General features: G+C 45.3%; 1 protein-coding gene across 2 annotated transcripts in view; it reads right to left on the bottom strand.

Moving 5' to 3' along the window:
• The window catches only part of wdr21 (WD repeat domain 21), a 145,043-nt gene that overhangs the window by 7,132 nt on the left and 117,893 nt on the right, over nucleotides 1-20,018 (bottom strand). For both annotated transcript variants that reach the window (XM_068038400.1, XM_068038401.1), the window contains exon 13: nucleotides 9,080-9,194. In XM_068038400.1, the coding sequence (XP_067894501.1) occupies nucleotides 9,080-9,194 (115 nt within the window). The remainder of the gene's footprint in view (nucleotides 1-9,079; nucleotides 9,195-20,018) is intronic.

Here is a 20,018-nt window from a genome sequence, read left to right as displayed (position 1 = left end):
ACAGACTTGGTGGGCCGAAGGGCCTGTTTCAGTGCTGTATCTCTAAATAAAATAAAATAAATAACATTCAAGGCTATGGGCCAAGTGCTGGCAAATGGCATTAGGTAGACAGGTCAGGTGTTTTAATGCATCGGTGCAGACTCGATGGGCCGAAGGGCCTCTTCTGCACTGTGTGATTCTGTGAAATAATTGAGTGACATGGGCAGTTTTCCAATCTAAAGGAATGGTTCCCACATCGAGAGAACTTTGGAAGGTTATGCATAGGGCACCTGCAATGTTCTCACTAACTTTGCTTAAAAGCCTGGGGGTGGAAACCACCTGGTCCTGCACATTTTTCACTCTTTAGTGCCATTATTTTCTTCATTGCTGTTGCTTTGCTTACACTAATTTTAGTGAGTCCCTGGCCCTCATTCAATGTTAGTCTCCTTGGGATGTTCGCACGCTGAACTCTTCCTCTACTGTAAATGCTGACGCAAAGTAATTACTCAACATGTCCACCATTTCTATACTTTCATTGACAATATCACCGTTATCGGTTTTTGAGAAGCCTACACTGATCCTGGCCTTTTTCCTAATATAATTGTAAAAATGTTTTTGCGTTGATTTTAAATTCCCTTGCAAGTTTCTATTCATGCTCCATTTTTGCAACTCTTTCAAATATACAAACAGACGAATTAGGAGCAGTAGACCATTCGGCCCCTTTGAGCATGCTCCGGCATTTAATAAGATCATGGCTGATCTGATTGTGGCCTTGACTACATTTTCCCGCCTACCCCCAATACTCTTTGACTTCCTTGTTAGTCAAGAATTTATCTACCTCTGCCTTAAAAATATTCAATGACTCTGACTCCACTGTTCTCTGGGGAAGAGAGTTCCAAAGACTCACGACCCTGTAAGAGAAAATATTTCTCCTCATCTTTGTCTTAAATGGGAGACCACTTATTTTTAAACTGTGTCCCCTAGTTCTAGTCTCTCCCACAAGGGGAAATATCCTTTCAGCATCCACCCTGTCAATTCCCCTCAGGATCTTATATATTTCAATAAGATCACCTCTCATTCTTCTAAACTCCAATGGATACAGACCCAACCTGTCCAACTTTTCCTAAGATAATGCCCCCATCCCAAGTATCAGTCGAGTAAACCTTCTCTGAACTGCCTCCAACGCATTTATATCCTTTCTTAAATAAGGGAACCAAAATTGTACAGAGTATTGCAGATGTAGTCTCACCAATACCTGTAGTAAAACTTCCCTACTTTTATATTCCATTCCCTTTGCAATAAACAACAACATTCCATTTGCCTCCCTAATGTTACAACCAGGTGAGAAAGACGTCTAGGGGTCCCTTTCAGCCTTCACCTGGTCTTACTGTAACAGGATTTAATTTTAAACACACCGTGTTTTTACCTCCCCCTTGGTGAATCCCTGTTCACCACTTTCCAATTATAAAGACTTTGGTGTACAGGGCACAATTTCAAAATTTGCAGATGACACAAAACTTGACAGTACTGTGAACTGTGAGGAGGATAGTGATAAACTTCAAGAGGCCTTAGATAGGCTGGTGCAATGGGCGGACAAGTAGCAGATGAAATTTAATGCAGGGAAGTGTGAAGTGATTCATTTTGGTAGGAAGAATGAGGAGAAGCAATGTAAAATAAAGGGTACAATTCTAAAGGGAGTGCAGGAGAGACCAGGGCATATATGTGCAGAAATCGTTGAAGGTGGCAGAGCAGGTTGAGAAAGAGGTTAATAAAGCATACAGGATCCTGGGTTCGATTCTGGGTACTGCCTGTGCAGAGTTTGCAAGTTCTCCCTGTGACCGCGTGGGTTTTCGTTGGGTGCTCCGGTTTCCTCCCAGAGCCAAAGACTTGCAGGTTGATAGGTAAATTGGCCATTGTAAATTGCCCCTAGTGAAGTTAGGTGGTAGGGAATATGGGATTACTGTAGGGTTAGTATAAATGGGTGGTTGTTGGTCGGCACAGACTCGATGGGCCGAAGGGCCTGTTTCAGTGCTGTATCTCTAAATAAAATAAATAAATAAATAAATAAAGCAAAGAAACCAGCACAAACAGGCTTTCTTAGGTTTAAAGAAGAAAAGTTGAAATTTAATTAAACTTAATCTTTAATTCGGTAAATGCCTACGGATACACGACGCGCCAACGCTAACATGCATATGCGATACACACATGCTGATAGAGACAGAAAGAAAACAGAAGAAATAAAGTGGAAAGGTTTGAGGCAGTATCTGAAGTGTTGTTATGGTTCTTCGAGCTCACTGTAGAGTCCTTGATTGTAGGTAGATCTTGCTTTTCGTTGGGGCCCAATATTCTTCTTAAATCTAGTTCACTGTATGAGACTTTTTTCTCTTGGGGTTCATGTGTCTTCAGTGGGTTTCGGAGTTCCGTGAGAAAGAGATGGGAGCTAACAGACAGGAGAGGAGGTCTGCTTCAGTCCTGAAGAATTCTGCTTTCTGCACGCTTTTCAGTTCAAACTGTACAATTTAGAAAAAAACCCAGGCTGCCAAGCAGGTTAGTCATGTGATTAGTCATAGATGGAGCTGTATAAACACTAGTTAGGCCACAGCTGGAGTACTGTGTACAGTTCTATAGGAAGGATTTGATTGCACTGGAGAGGGTGCAGAGGAGATTCACATGGATGTTGCCTGGGCTGCAGCATTTCAGTTATGGAGACTGAAAGGGCTAGGGTTGTTTCCCTTAGAGCAGAGAAGGCTGAGGGGGGACCTGATTGAGGTATACAAAATTATGAGGGGCATTGATAGGATAGATAGGAAGAAACTTTTTCCCTTAGCAGAGGGATCAATAACCAGGGGGCACAGATTTAAGGCAGGAGGTTTAGAGGGGATTAGAGGAAAACTGTTTTTTCACCCAGAGGGTGTTTGGAATCTGGAACACACTATCTGAAGGGGTGGTAGAGGCAGGAACCCTCACAACATTTAAGAAGTATTTAGATGAGCACTTGAAGCACCATAGCATACAAGGCTATGGGTCAAGTGCTGGAAAATGGGATTAGAATAGATAGGTGCTGGATGGCTGGCACAGACACGATGGGCTGAAGGGCCACACTTGGTCAAATGCTGCCTTGATGGCAAAGGCAGCCACTCTCACCCTGCCTCTGGAATTGAGCTCTTTCGGCCATATTTGGACGAAGGCTGTGACAAGGTCTGGAGTTGGGTGCCCCTTGGCAGAACCCAAACAGAGCATCAGTGAGCAGGTTGTTGCTGAGTAAGTGCTATTTGATAGCACTGCCAACGACACCTTCCATCACTCTGCTGATGATTCAGAGTAGACTGATGGAGCGGAAATTGGCCGGATTGGATTTGTCCTGCTTTTTGTGTACAGGACATACCTGTGCAATTTTCCACATTGCTGGGTAGATGCCAGCATTGTAGCTGTACTGAACAGCATGGCCAGGGGTGTGGCTAGTTGTGGAGCATGTCTTCAGTACTACAGCTTGGATGTTGTAAGGGCCCATTGCCTTCAGCCGTTTCTTAATATCATGTGCAGTGAATTGAATTGGCTGAAGACTGACATCTGTGGTGCTGGGGACTTTAGGAAGAGGCCAAGATGGATCATACACTTGGCACTTCTGGCTGAAAATGGTTGCAGATGTTTCAGCTTTGTCTTTTGCACTGATGTGCTGGGCTCCCGCATCATTGAGGATGGGGATGTTTATGGAGCCTTCTCCTCTAGTTAGTTGTTTAATTGTCCACCACCATTCATGGCTGGATGTGGCAGAATTGCAGAGCCTTGATCTCATCCATTGGTTCAGGGATCGTTGTCTATTGCATGCTGTTCCTGCTGTTTAGCACGCCTCTAGTCCTGCGTTGTAGATTCACTAGGTTGGCACCTAATTTTTAGGTATGTCTGGCACTGTTCTTGTCACGCTCTCCTGCACACTTTATTGAACCAGGACTGATCCGGTGGCTTGACGGTAATACAGAGTGAGGGATTAACTGGGCCATGAGATTATAAATTGTGGTTGAATACACAGTTTTGAGCTGCTAGATCCCTCTTTTGGTTCTCTCACCACCTGCTGCAGGTCCAGTCTAGCAGATATGTCCTTCAGGACCTGGCCAGCTCGATCAGTAGTGGTGCTACCTTACCACTCTTGGTAATGGACATTGAAGTCCCCCATCCAGAGTACATTCTGTGCCCTTGCTACCCTCAGTGCTTCTTCCAACTGGTGTTCAACATGGAGGAGTACTGATTCATCAGCTGAGGGGGGCACGGTAGGTGGTAATCAGCAGGATGTTTCCTTGCCAACATTTGACCTGATGCCATGAGACTTCATGGGGTCCGGAGTCAATGCTGTGGACTCACAGAGTCGCTAGTCACTCCCTCCCGAGTGTATACCACTATGCTGGCGGTCTTTCCTCTGTTGGGTCTGTCATTCTGGTGGGACAGGACATACCCAGGGATGGTGATGGAGAAGTCTGGGACATTGGGATGATTTGTTAAGTATGACTATGTCAAGCTATTGCTTGACTAGTCTGTGGGTAAATTTTCCCAACTCTGGCACAAGTTCTCAGACATTCGTAAGGAGGACTTTGCAGGTTCGACTGGGCAGGGTATACCTTTCTCTTTTCCGGTGCTTAAGTTGATGCCGCGTGGTCCATCTGTTTTTATTCTTTTTCAATTTTTCTGTAGCAGTTTGATATAACAGAGTGGCCAGCTAGGCCATTTCAGAGGGCAGTTAAGAGTCAACTACATTGCTGTGGGTCTGGAGTCACATGGAGACCAGACCAGGCAAGGATTACAGATTTCCTTCCCTAAAGGATATCAGTGAACCAGATGGGTTTTTACGACAATTGATGATAGTTTCATGGCAGCATTACTGAATTTAAATTCCACCAGCTGCCGTGGTGGGATTTGAACCAGTGTTCCCAGGGCATTAGCCTGGGCCTCTAGATTACCAGTCCAGTGACATTACCACTTCACTAACAGAAAAACACAAAAAGTTAGTATGCAGGTACAGCAAGTGACTAAAAAGGCAAATACAATGTCGTCGTTTATTATAAGGGGAATGGAATATACAAGTCGAAGTGTTGTGCTACAACTACAGTGGTACAGGGCATTGGTGAGACCACGTCTACAGTATTGTGGACAGTTTTGGTCTCCTTACTTAAGAAATGATACAATTGCATTGGAAGCAGTTCAGAGAAGGTTCACTCGACTTATTCCTGGGATGAGAGGGTTATCTTATGAGGAAAGGTTGGCAAGTTGGGTCTGCATTCATTGGAGTTTAGAAGGATGAGAGGTGATCTTAATGAAACACATAAGATCCTGAGGGGACTTTACAGGGTGAATGTCGAAAGGAAGTTTTTCCCCTTGTGGGAGAGGCTAAAACGAGGGGGCACAGTTCAAAAATAAGAGGTTTCCCATTTAAGACAAAGATGAGGAGAAATTTTTTCTTTGAGGGTCGGAAAGCGGAGGAGGCAGGGTCATTGAATGCTTTTAAGGGAGAGGTAGACAGATTCTTGACAAACAAGGGAGTCAAACGGTATCGGGGGTGGGCAGGAAAGTGGAATTGTGTCCACAAACAGATTAACCATGATCTTATAGAATGGCAGAGCAGGCTCGAGGGGCTGAACAGCCTACTCCTGTTCCTCGTTCATATGTTTGTCTGTCTCCCTGCAATCCATTAAGGTTTTCAGAGAAATTCAAGACCAGGAACGTCAGATTATTCCAATGGAGTTTAATATTACAACCATTTACCCTAAAGACTGTACATGTTACAGGAAACAGCAATGTAATTGCCAATGCTCTGTCTAGAATGTAAAGAGTATAATGCAGGAAAAAAAACTTGGAGATATGAAAATAGCATTGTTACCTGTGCAAAAAGTAAAATGTTAATGATGGAAGTGTTCACAATATTATATGTTGATTCCTGGGATGAGAGGGTTATCTTATGAGGAAATCTTATGCAGAAAAATCATTACACCAGTTATGAATTTTCTACTTTTAGGGGAGAGGTATTATGAACACTGGACTTTACAGTCTGATGTTTTTTAAAACTGTGATTTTTAATGTAGTGCGAGAAGGATTCGGAGGAGACATGTGACCTCAAACCAACTCTACCGAAGAAAGGACAGGGATCCTGGTTACCATTAGAACAAGGAACCCAGATCAAAGACCCTTTTGAAAGCAGAATGCAAGGTTGTAACACCTGAAGAACAATGGGGTTCGCTCTCCCAGACTCTCAGATCATGAACAGGTGCAAACTCAAATTGAAATTTTTAACACCTGAAAACAAAGGAAGGCCTGGGTGGTTCTGCTGCGGCCAGACATGTGGCCTACATGTGACTCCAGACCCACAGCAATGAGGTTGACTCTTAAATGCCCACTGAGATAGCCTAGCAAGACACTCAGTTGTATCAAACCGCTACAAAGTCTAATAAAAGGAATGAAACCAGATGGACCACCTGGCATCATCCTAGGCACTGGAAACGACAATGACAAACCAGCCCTGCAAAGTCCTCCTTACTAACATCTGGGGGCTTGTGCCAAAATTGGGAGAGCAGTCCCACAGACTAGTCAAGCAACAGCCTGACATAGTCATACTCATGGAATCATACCTTACAATGTCCCAGACATCGCCATCATCATCCCTGAGTATGTCCTGTCCCACTGGAAGTACAGACCCAGCAGAGGTGGCAGCACAGTGGTACACAGTCAGGAGGGAATTGACCCGAGAGCCCCCAACATTGACTCTGGATCCTAGAAGTCTTATGGCACCAGGTCAAACATGGGCAAGGAAATCTCCTGCTGATTACCACCTACGGTCCTCCCTCAGTGGATCAATCAGTACTCCTCCATGTTGAACACCAATTGGAAGAAGCACTGAGGGTAACAAGGGCACAAAATGTACACTGGGTGGGGGACTTCAACATCCATCACCAAGAGTGGCTCGGTAGCACCACGACTGACCAAGCTGGCCGAGTCCAACAGGACATAGCCTCTAGACTGGGTCTGCGGCGAGTGGTGAGGGAACCAACAAGAGGAAAAACCTACTTGATCTGGTCCTCACCAAACTACCTGTCGCAGATGCAACTGTCAATGAAATATTGGTAGGAGTGACCACCGCACAGTCCTTGTGGAGACAAAGTCCATCTTCACATTGAAGGTACCCACAGTCGTGTTGTGTGGCACTACAACTGTGCTAAACAGATATAGCAATTCAAAACTGGGCATCCATGAGGCGCTGTGGGGCATCAACAGCAGCAGAACTGTATTCAACCACAATTTGTAACCTCAAGGCCCGGCATATTCCCCACTCTACCATTACCATCAAGCCAGGGACCAACCCTGGTTCAATGAAGAGTGCAGGACGGCATGCCAGGACCAGGACCAGCACCAGGCATAACTCAAAATGAGGCGTCAGCATGGGGAAGCTATAAAAGGTTGCATGTCAAACAGCGGAAGCAGCATGCGATAGACAGAACTAAATGATCCCACAACGAATGGATCAGATCTAAGCTCTGCAATCCTGCCATATCCAGTTGCGAATGGTGATGGACAATTAAACAACGAACTGGAGGAGGAGGCTTCACAAATTTCCCATCCTCAATGATGGGGGAGCCCAGGACATCAGTGTAAAAGGCAAGGCTGAAGCATTTGTATCCATCTTCAGCCAGAAGTGCCGAATGGATGATCCACCTCGGCCTCCTCCTGAAGTGCCCAGCATCACAGATGCCAGCCAATCCGATTCACTCCACGTGATATCAAGGAACAGCTGAAGGCACTGGATACTGCAAAGGCCAAGGGCCCTGACAATATTCCAGCAATAGTACTGAAGACTTGTGCTCTAGAACTGGCCGCACCCCTAGTCAAGCTGTTCCAGTACAGCAACACCACTGACATCTGCCCAGGAATGTGGAAAATTGCCCAGATAGGTCCTGTACACAAAAAGCAGGACAAATCCAACCTGGCCAATTAACATCCTATTAGTCTACTCTTGATCATCAGCAAAGTGCTGGAAGGTGTCATTGACAGTGCTATCCAGGCTTGGGCTGATAACTGGCAAGTAACATTCGTGCCAGGCAATTACCATCTCCAACAGGACAGAATCTAACAATCGCCCTTTGACATTCAATGGCATTACGATCACTGAATCCCTCACTATCAACATCCTGGGGGTTATCATTGACCAGAAACTGAACTGGAGTAGCCACATAAATACCGTGGCTACAACAGCAGGTTAGAGGCTAGGAATCCTGCAGCATGTAACTCACCTCCTGATTCCCCAAAGCCTGTCCACCATCTACAAGGCACAAGTCAGGAGTGTGATGGAATACTCTCCACTTGCCTGGATGGGCACTGCTCCAACAACACTCAAGAAGCTCAACATATCCAGGACAAAGCAGCCAGCTTGATTGGCAATCCACAAACATTCACTTCCTTCACCAGCGACGCACAGTGGCCATCCACAAGATGCACTGCAGCAACTCACCAAGGCTCTTTCAACAGCACCTTCCACACCTGTGACCTCTACCACCTAGAGGGACAAGGGGGGCAGTTGCATGGAAACACCACCATTTGCAAGTTCCCCTCCAAGCCACATACCATTCTGACTTGGAACTATATCGCTGGGTCAAAATCCTGGAACTCCCTTCCTAACAGCACTATGGGTGGACCTGCCCCACATGGACTGCAGCAGTTCAAGAATGCAGCTCACCACCACCTTCTCATGGGCAATTAGGGATGGGCAATAAACGCTGGCCTGGCCAGTGATGCCCATATCCTATGCATGAATAAAAAAAAACTTCAATGAGGACAGTGTAACATCTAAATGTAGTGTGGGGTTTTCAAGTGTTTTAATAAGTTAAAGGGAAATACCTTTCTCTGTATTTTAGTGTAGTAGCTGCTTACAAAGTACTGTTTAGTTAAAGTTGATTTTTAGTTAGTTGTTGTAGTAAAAGTGTTAAAATGTGAAATCTTGTCGTGTAATTCTTTATGTTGCTCTGGGGAATTCCTATCTCGTGTTTTAATGTTAACAGTCTCACTGAGGTCGTAACAGTCTCCTCTACCAGAAGGGTGAAAATAAGCAAAATGAAGCACTTACCAACTAAAAGAATACCCTCTTCTTCATTAACATGGATAGGGAGATAAGCATGTTCGTTATGATGGCCTTCATACTGTTTGATACACCTTGCAGTCCTCAAGTCCCAAAGCTTAATCTGAAAGAAACAGTACATCATGAATATCAAAAGTCATGGTTACAAATACTGCATGCCATTTTAATAGTGAAATATATTACCATATCAGGGTTCAGTGAAATAAATTACCATGACAGGATTTTGAGACCATACAAGGTTTAATTTTAAGTCTACTGAACATATGCTGCAGATCTGAAACAAAGATTTGTGGCTACAAGACTAGAGTGCATTCAAACAAAGGATAGCAAGAAAACAGCACAAGTGCTGTACTCTGTCTACAGTGAAGCAAAGTTTAACTCAGATGTCTACTGTAATAATTTTCTCACAAATAAATGTACTTTTGTATATTTCCTTGAAATATGATCACAGTTTGAAAACCGCAAAGTTTTTTGCTGAAAGAAATATTGCACTGCAGATTATTTAGAAAGGGGAGCAAGAATGCAGATAGTTTGATTGTATCTTCACTTCAAAAAGGCTGCGTTTACTGACAACAAAACCACTAGGTTGTGCAGTACTAGCACATGCGCAAATGTAGCCTCTTCCACTGAAACGTCAATGTCTGCGACGTCTCAGGCAGCTGCCAGTAATTTATCACAAAAAACAAATTCAACCCGAAAATCACCTCAATGGTTGCCATCGTCGCCTCCATCTCACCCCCAACAGTCCCCCGCTCCCTCCTGTGCCCGTTTTCTCGCCACTCGCTCTCTGTTGTCTTCCCTTAGTCACTCACTCCGGCCTCGCCACTCCAGACACACAGCAATATGGTTGACTCTTAAATGCCCTCTGAATGGCCTAGCAAGCCATTCAGTTGCATCAAAACGCTACTAAGTCAAAGAAAAGGAATGAAACTGGACAGACCACCCGGCATCGACCTAGGCACTGGAAAAGGCAAACCCAGCCTTGTCGACCCTGCAAAGTCCACCTGACTAACACCTTGTGCTTGGCTTGTGCCAAATTGTGAGAGCTGTCCCACAGACTAGTCAAGCAGCAGCCTGACATAGTCATACTCACGGAATCATACCTTACAGACAATGTCCCAGACACCACGTCAGGACAGACCCAGCAGAGGTGGCGGCAGAATGGTATACAGTCAGGAGGGAGTTGCCCTGGGAGTCCTCAACATTGGCTCTGGACTCCATGAAGTCTCAGGGCATCAAGCCAAACATGGGCAAGGAAACCTCCTGTTGATTACCACCTACCGTCCTCGTCCTACCCCCGCACACCCCCCTCAACTCCCCCGCACCTCAGCTTATGAATCACTGCTTCTCCATGTTGAACACCAATTGGATGAAGCACTGAGGCTCGAAGCAGGGGTACAAAATGTACTCTGGGTGGGGGACTTCAATGTCCATCACCAAGAGTGGCTTGGTAGAACCACTACTGACCGAGCTGGCCGAGTCCCAAAGGACATAGCTGCTAGGCTGGGTCTGTGGCAGGTGGTGAGGGAAGCAACAAGAGGGAAAAACCTACTTGACATCGTCCTCACCAATTTACCTGCTGCAGATGCATCTGTCGATGACCGTATTGGTAGGAGTGACCACCGCACAGTCCCTGTAGAGACAAAGTACTGTCTTTGCATTGAGGGTACCCACCGTCATGTTGTGTGGCACTACCACCATGCTAAATGGGATAGATTTAAACAGATCTAGCAACTCAAAACTGGGCATCCATGTGGTGCTGTGGGCATCATCAGCAGCAGAATTGTACTCAATCAAAATCTGTCACGTCATGGCTCGTCATATCCCCCACTCTACCATTACCAGAAAAATGTAGGTCCCTTACAATCAGAAACAGGGGAATATATTATGGGGAACAAAGAAATGGCTGACCAATTAAATGCATACTTTAGTTCTGTCTTCACAAAGGAGGACACAAATATCATACCAGAAATGTTGGGGAACACATGGCTTAGTGAGAGAGAGGAACTGAAGGAAGTCAGTATTAGTAGAGAAATGGTGTTGGGGAAATTGATGGGATTGAAGGCCGATAAATCCCCAGGGCCTGATGGTATGCATCCCAGAGTACTTAAGGAAGTGGCCCTCGAAATAGTGGATGCAAAGGTGGTCATCTTCCAAGATTCTATAGACTCTGGAACAGTTCCTACAGATTGGAGGGTAGCTAATGTAACCCCACTATTTAAAAAGGGAGGTAGAGAGAAAGCAGGAAATTATAGACCAGTAAGCCTGACGTCCGCAGTGGGGAAAATTTTAGAATCCATTATGAAAGATTTTAGAGCAGAGCACTTGGAGAACAGTGGTAGAATCAGGCAGAGTCAGCATGGATTTATGAAAGGGAAATCATGCTTGACAAATCTATCAGACATCTTCGAAGATGTAACTAGTAGAGTTGATGAGGGGGAGCCAGTGGATGTGGTTTATTTGGAATTTCAGAAGGCTTTCGACAAAGTCCCACATAAGAGAATAGCGTGTAAAATTAAAGCGCATGGGATTGGGGGTAGTGTATTGCGATGGATAGAAAATTGGTTGGCGGACAGGAAACAAAGAGTAGGAATAAATGGGTCTTTTTCTGAATGGCAGGCAGTGACTAGTGGGGTACCGCAGGGATTTGTGCTAGGACCCTCGCAATTCACTACATATATTAATGATTTAGATGAGGGAGCTAAATGTAATATCTCCAAATTTGCCCATGACACAAAACTGGGTGGGAGGGCGAGTTGTCAGGAGGATGCAAAGAGGCTTCAGGGTAATTGGGACAAGTTGAGTGAGTGGGCAAATGCTTGGCAGAAGCAGTATAATGTGGATAAATGTGAGGTTATCCACTTTGGTAGCAAAAACAGGAAGGCAGATTATTATCTGAACGGCTATAAACTAAGAGAGGGGAATATGCAACGAGACCTGGGTGTTCTCGTACACCAGTCGCTGAAGGTAAGCATGCAGGTGCAACAGGCAGTAAAAAAGGCAAATGGTATGTTGGCCTTCACAGCGAGAGGATTCGAGTACAGGAGCAGGGACATCTTGCTGCAATTATACAGGGCCTTGGTGAGGCCACACCTGGAATATTGTGTGCAGTTTTGATCTCCTTATCTGAGGAAGGATGTTCTTGCTATAGAGGGAGTGCAGTGAAGGTTTACCAGACCGATTCCTGGGATGGCGGGACTGACGTATGAGGAGAGATTGAGTCAGTTAGGATTATATTCGCTGGAGTTCAGAAGAGTGAGGGGGGATCTCATAGAAACCTATAAAATTCTAACAGGACTTGACAGGGTAGATGCAGGAAGGATGTTCCCGATGGTGGGGGAGTCCAGAATCAGGGGTCATAGTCTCAGGATACGGGGTAAACCTTTCAGGACTGAGATGAGGAAAAATTTCTTCACCCAGAGAGTGGTGAGCCTGTGGAATTCGCTACCACAGAAAGCAGTTGAGGCCAAAACATTGAATGTTTTCAAGAAGGAGTTAGATATAGCTCTTGGGGCGAAAGGGATCAAAGGGTATGGGGTGAAAGTGGGAACAGGTAACTGAGTTGGATGATCAGCCATGATCATAATGAATGGCGGAGCAGGCTCGAAGGGCCGAATGGCTTACTCCTGCTCCTATTTTCTATGCTTCTATGTTTACAATCAAGTCAGGGGACCAACCCTGGTTCAATGAAGAGTGCAGGAGGGTCTGCCAGGAGTAGCATCAGGCATACCTAAAAATGAGGTGTCAGCCTGGTGAAGCTAAAACACAGGACTACTTGCATGCCAAACAGCGGAAGCTGTATGCAGTAGACCGGTCTAAGCGATCCCACAACCAACGGATTAGATCAAAGTGTTAACTTGCACGAATGTTACTTGCCACATATCAGCCCAAGCCTGGATATCGTCCAGATCTTTCTGCATTTCTACACGGACTGCTTCAGTATCTGAGGAGTCGCGAATGGTGCTGAATATTCTGCAATCATCAGCGAACATCCCCACTTCTGAACTTATGATTGAAAGAAGGTCATTCATGAAGCAGCTGAAGATGGTTGGGCCTAGGAAACTACCCTGAGGAACTCCTGCAATGATGTTCTAGAGCTCAGATGATTGACCTTCAACAACCACAACCATCTTCCTTTGCGCTAGGTACGATTCCAACCAGCAGAGAGTTTTCTCCTTGATTCCCATTGAATCCAGTTTTGCTAGGGCTCCTTGATGCCACACATGGTCAAATGCTGCCTAAATGTAAAGGATAGGCACTCTAACCTCACCTCTTGAGTTCAGCTCTTTTGTCCATGTTTGAACCAAGACTGTTATGACGCATCGTGTCTGTGCCAGCATCAAGCACCTAACTATTCTAATCCCATTTTCCAGCACTTGGCCCGTAGTCTTGTATGCTATGGCGTTTCAAGTGCTCATCTAAATATTTCTTAAATGTTGTGAGGGTTCCTGCCTCTACCACCACTTCAGGCAGTGTGTTCCAGATTCCAACTACCCTCTGGGTGAAAAAACAGTTTTCCTCAAATTCACTCTAAACCTCCTGCCCCTTACCTTAAATCTATTCCCCCTGGTTATTGAACCCTCCGCTAAGGGAAAAAGTCTCTTCCTATCTAACCTATCAATGCCCCTCATAATTCTGTATACCTCAATCATGTCCCCCCTCATCCTTCTCTCTTCATAGCTGAAATGCTCCAGCCCAGGCAACATCCTGGTGAATCTCCTCTGCACCGTCTCCAGTGCAATCACATCCTTTCTATCGTGTGGTGCCCAGAACTGTACACAGTACTCCAGCTGTGGCCTAACTAGCGTTTTATACAGCTCCATCATAACCTCCCTGCTCTTATATTCTATGCCTCGGCTAATAAAGGCAAGTATCTAACCACTGCCTTCCTAACTACTTTATCTACCTGTGCTGCTACCTTCAGTGATCTATGGACAAGTACACCAAGGTCCCTCTGTACTTCCTACGGTCCGACCATCCATTGTTATTTCCTTGCCTTGTTAGTCCTCCCAAAATGCATCACCTCACACTTCTCAGGATTAAATTTCATTTGCCACAACTCCGCCCATCTATATTGTCCTGTAATCTAAGGTTTTCCTCCTCGCTATTTACGACACCACCAATTCTCGTGACATCTGCGAACTTACTGATCATACCTCCTATATTCACGTCTAAATAATTAATGTACACTACAAACAGCAAGGGTCCCAGCACTGATCCCTGTGGTACACCACTGGTTACAGGCTTCCACTCGCAAAAACAACCCTCAACCATTACCCTCTGTTTCCTGCCACCAACCAATTTTGGATCCAATTTGCCAAATTGCCCTGGATCCCATGGGCTCTTACCTTCTTAACCATTCTCCCATGCGGCACAGTGGCGCAGTGGTTAGCACTGCAGCCTCACAGCTCCAGCAACCCGGGTTCAATTCTGGGAACTGCATGTGCGGAGTTTGCAAGTTCTCCCTGTGACTGCGTCGGTTTTCGCCGGGTGCTCCGGTTTCCTCCCACTGCCAAAGACTTGCAGGTTGATAGGTAAATTGGCCGTTATAAATTGCCCCTAGTATAGGTAGGTGGTGAGGGAAGGTGGGGATGTGGTAGGAATATGGGATTAATGTAGGATTAGTATAAATGGGTGGTTGATGGTCGGCACAGACTCGGTGGGCCGAAGGGCCTGTTTCAGTGCTGTATCTCTAAATAAATAAAAATAAAAATAAATAAAAGCCTGACTGAAGTCCATGTAGACTACACCAACTGCTTTACCCTCATCTACACATCTAGTCACCTCCTCGAAAAATTCAATCAAGTTAGTTAGACACGATCCCCCCTGACAAAGACATGCTGACTATCCCTGATTATTCCCTGCCTTTCTAAGTGGAGATTAATCCTATCCCTCAGAATTTTTTCCAATCGTTTCCCAACCACTGATGTTAGACTCACTGGCCTATAATTACCTGGTCTATTCCTGCTACCCTTCTTGAATAATGGTACCACATTCGCTGTCCTCCAGTCCTCTGGCACCTCTCCCGTGGCCAGAGAAGATCTGAAAACTTGTATCAGAGCCCCTGCTATCACCTCCCTTGCCTCACACAACAGCCTGGGATACATCTCATCTGGGCCTGGGGATTTATCCACTTTTAAGCCTGTTAAAGCATCTAATACTTCCTCCCTTTCAATGCTAATATGTTCAAGTATATCGCAATCCCCCTCCCTGATCTCTACACCTACATCGTTGTTCTCCACAGTGAAAAGAGATGAAAAGTAATCATTTAAAACCTCACCTATGTCCTCCGGCTCCACACACAGATTGCCACTTTGGTCCCTAATGGGCCCTACTCTTGCCCTGGTTATCCTCTTGCTCTTAATATACTTATAAAACACCTTAGGATTTTTCTTTATCTTGACCGCCAATGCTTTTTCATGTCCCCTCTTCGCTCTCCTAATTACTTTTTTAAGTACCCCCCTACACTTTCTATACTCCTCTAATGCCTCCGCTGTTTTCAGTGCTCCGAATCTGCCATAAGCCTCCTTTTTTTTCCTGGTCCAATACTCTATATCCCTTGACATCCAGGGTTTCCTGGACTTGATGGTCCTACCCTTCACCTTAACGGGTACATGTTGGCTCTGAACCCTCACTATTTCCTCTTTGAATGACTCCCACTAGCCTGATGTAGACCTTCCTACAAGTAGTTGCTCCCAGTCCACTTTGGCCAGATCCTGTTTGATCAAATCGAAATTGGCCTTCCCCCAATTCAGTACTTTTATTTCTGGCCCATCTTTGTCCTTTTCCATAACTACCTTAAATCTTACAGAGTTATGGTCACTAACCCCGAAATGCACCCCCACTGATACTTCTACCACTTGTCCAGCTTCATTCCCGAGGATTAGGTCCAGTACTGCCCCTTGAGTGATGGAATACTCTCCACTCGCCTGTGGTGCAGCTCCAACAACACTCAAGAAGCTCGACACCATCCAGCACAAAGCAACCCACTCGATTTGCACCCTATCGACCACCTTCAACATTCACTCCCTCCACCACCGATGCACAGTGGCAGCACTGTGTACCACATACAAGATGCAGTGCAGCAACTCACGAAGGCTCCTTTACATGGACTGCAATGGTTCAAGAAGGCAGCTCACCACCAGCTTCTCAAGGGCAATTAGGGATGGCCAATAAATGCAAGTCTAGCCAGCAAAGCCCACATCCCACAAATGAATAAAAAAACACTTCCAGAGGTCATAAGCAGGCCACTGGAATGGACACATAGCAGATGAAATTCAGCATAAAGGCAATGCATTTTGGAAGGAAGAATGCATGCTAAGTGGTACAATTTCAAAGGGGATGCAAGTACAGAGAGTCCTGGAGTGTTTGTGCATAAATCTTTGAAGGCAATAGGACAGGCTAATGAAGCAGTTTGTAAGTATATGGGATTCTGGGCTTAATAAACAGAGGCATAGAATACAAAAGTCAAGAAGTTATGCTAAACCTTTGTGAAACACTGACCTGAAACATTAACTCTGTTCCTCTCTCCACAGATGCTGCTAGACCTGTTGAGTATGTCCAACACTTGGTTTTTATTTCAGATTTCCAGCATCCGCGGTATTTTTTTTTACCTTATGAAACACTAGTTCAGGCCCAGCTGGAGTATTGTGTCCAGTTCTGGGCACCCCACTTTAAAAAGGATGTGAAGGCTTTGGAAAGGTTACAGAAAAGATTTACTAGAATGATTCTAGATACTAGATGAAGGATTACAGTTATGTGGATAGACTGCAGAAGCTGGGGTTGTTCTCCTTAGAGCAGAGAAGGCCAAGAGAAAATTTGATAGACGTGTTCAAAATAATGAAGAATTTAGATAGAGTGAATAAAGAGAAATGATTTCCAACGGCTGAACGGTTGATAACCAGGGGACACAGATTTAAGGTGATTGGCTAAAGAACCAGAGGTGACATGAGGAAATACTTTTTCACAGAAGGCATTTGTCAAGGTGCCACATTGCGCAAAGTAGGAGCTCATGGTGTAGGGGGTAACATATTAGCATGGATCGAAGATTGGCTGGCTGGCAGAAAACAGAAAGTATCCATAAATGGGTCCTTTTCTGAGTGACAGGAATCTGTGCTGGGGCCTCAACATTTTACAATTTATTTCAATGACTTACATTGGGGAGTGATGGCATGATAGCAAAATATTTAGATGACACAAAGATAGGTCGGAAAGTATGTTGTGATGAGGACATAAGATGATTGCAGACTGATATAGATAGGTTGAGTGAGTGGGCAAAAATCCGTCAGATGGAGTATAATGTGGGAAAATGTGAAGTTGTTCACTTGCAGGAAGAATAAAAAAACAACGTATTACTTAGACGGAGAACGACTACAGAATTCCGAGGTACAGAGGGATCTAGGTGCTCTCGTGCAGGAATTACAAAAAGTTAGTATGCAGGTGCAGCAAGTAATAAAGAAGGATAATGGACTGCTATCCTTTACTACAAGAGGAACTAAAAATAAAAGTAAGGATGTTATGCTTCAGTTATACAGGGCATTGGTGAGACCACATCTCGAATACTGTGTGCAGAATTGGTCTCCTTATTTATTTTAATTTTATTTAGAGATACAGCACTGAAACAGGCCCTTCGGCCCACCAAGTCTGTGCCGACCATCAACCACCCATTTATACTAATCCTACACTAATCCCATATTCCTACCGCATCCCCACCTTCCCTATATTCCCCTACCACCTACCTATACTAGGGGCAATTTATAATGGCCAATTTACCTATCAACCTGCAAGTCTTTGGCTGTGGGAGGAAACCGGAGCACCCGGCGAAAACCCACACGGTCACAGGGAGAACTTGCAAACTCCGCACAGGCAGTACCCAGAATCGAACCCGGGTCGCTGGAGCTGTGAGGCTGCGGTGCTAATCACTGCGCCACTGTGCTCCCCCTTTAAAGAAGGATGTAAATGTGTTGGAGGCAATTCAGAGGAGGTTTACTAGACTGGTACCTGGAATGAACAGGTTGTCTTATAAGGAAAGGTTGGACAGGCTGGGCTTGTTTGACCTGTAGTTTAGAAGAGTGAGGAGAGACTTGATTGAAGTTTATAAGATCCTGAATGGTCTTGACAAGGTAGATGTGGAGAGGATGTTTCCTCTTGTGGGTGAGTCCAGAGCTTGGGGACACTGTTTTAAAGTTAAGGGTCGCCCTTTTCGGACAGAGATGAGAATTATTTTGTCTTGGGTTGTCCGACTTTGGAAAACTCTGCCTCAGAAGGTGGTGGAGACAGGGAGATTGAATATTTTTAAGGCGGAGGTAGATGGATTCTTGTTAAGCAGGGAATCAAACGTTATCGGGGGTAGATAGGCATGTGGAATTCGAGACAAAAACAGGATCAGCCATGATTTTATTGAATGACAGATCAGGCTAGAAAGGCGGAATGGCCTACTTCTGCTCCTAATTCGTATGTTGGTATGTCTTTGTCCAATAGGTACGAGATGCTTACTATCTGTGTGGATGAGAAGGACTGCAAGGTGGATGAGCGGACTGACCATGGCACCATTCAACTTCTCCATTATACCATTAACTTATAAGTACTTATGTGGCAGCCGAGCAGCCAGGTGACTAGACCACATGGACTGCAGCGGTTCAAAGCAGTGGCTCACCACCATCTTCTCAAGAGCAATTTGGGATGGACAATAAATGCTGGCCTTACCAGCAACTCTCACAAAGAACAAAGACCAGTACAGCACAGGAACAGGGCATTCGGCCCTCCAAGCCTGTGCCGATCTCGATGCCTGTCTAAACTTAAACCTTCTGCATTTCCGGGTTCCGAATCCCTCTATTCCCATCCTATTCATGTATTTGTCAAGATGCCTCTTAAATGTCGCTATCGTACCTGATTCCACCACCTCCCCCGGCAGCAAGTTCCAGGCACTCACCACCCTCTGTGTAAAAAACTTGCCTCGCACATCCCCTCTAAAGTTTGCCCCTCGCACCTTAAACCTATGTCCCCTAGTAACTGACTCTTCCACCCTGGGAAAAAGCTTCTGACTATCCACTCTGTCCATGCCACTCATAACTTTGTAAACCTCTATCATGTCACCCCCTCCACCTCCGTCCTTCCAGTGAAAACAATCCGAGTTTATCCAACCTCTCCTCATAGCTAAATCCCTCCAGACCAGGCAACATCCTGGTAAACCTCTTCTGTACCCTCTCCAAATCCTCCATGTCCTTCTGGTAGTGTGGCGACCAGAATTGTACACAATATTCCAAGTGTGGCCTAACTAACAGCTGCAGCATGACTTGCCAATTTTTATACTCAATGCCCCGACCGATGAAGGCAAGCATGCCGTATGCCTTCTTGACTACCTTATCCACCTGCGTTGCCACTTTCAGTGATCTGCGGACCTGTACGCCCAGATCTCTCTGCCTATCACAAAGGGTTCTGCCATTTACTGTAAACTTCGTACCTGTATTAGACCTTCCAAAATGCATTACCTCACATTTGTCCGGATTAAACTCCATCTGCCATTTCTCCGCCCAAGTCTCCAACCGATCTATATCCTGCTGTATCCTCTGACAATCCTCATCACTATCGAAAACTCCACCAACCTTTGTGTCGTCCGCAAATTTACTAATCAAACCAGCAACATTTTCCTCCAAATCATTTATATATACTACAAACTGCAAAGGTCCCAGCACTGATCCCTGTGGAACACCATTAGTCACAGCCCTCCACTCAGAAAAGTACATTTCCACTGCTACCCTCTGTCTTCTATGACTGAGCCAGTTCTGTATCCATCTTGCCAGCTCACCTCTGATCCCGTGTGACGTCACCTTTTGTACCAGTCTGCCGTGAGGGACCTTCCACTGCCCTTCCTTCATCAATCATCTTCGTCACTTCCTCAAAAAACTTGATCAAGTTAGTGAGACAC

This window comes from Heterodontus francisci, chromosome 9 (genome assembly GCF_036365525.1).
Source record: "Heterodontus francisci isolate sHetFra1 chromosome 9, sHetFra1.hap1, whole genome shotgun sequence".
Lineage (NCBI taxonomy): Eukaryota > Metazoa > Chordata > Chondrichthyes > Heterodontiformes > Heterodontidae > Heterodontus > Heterodontus francisci.
This window is presented reverse-complemented; position numbering and strand designations above follow the sequence as displayed.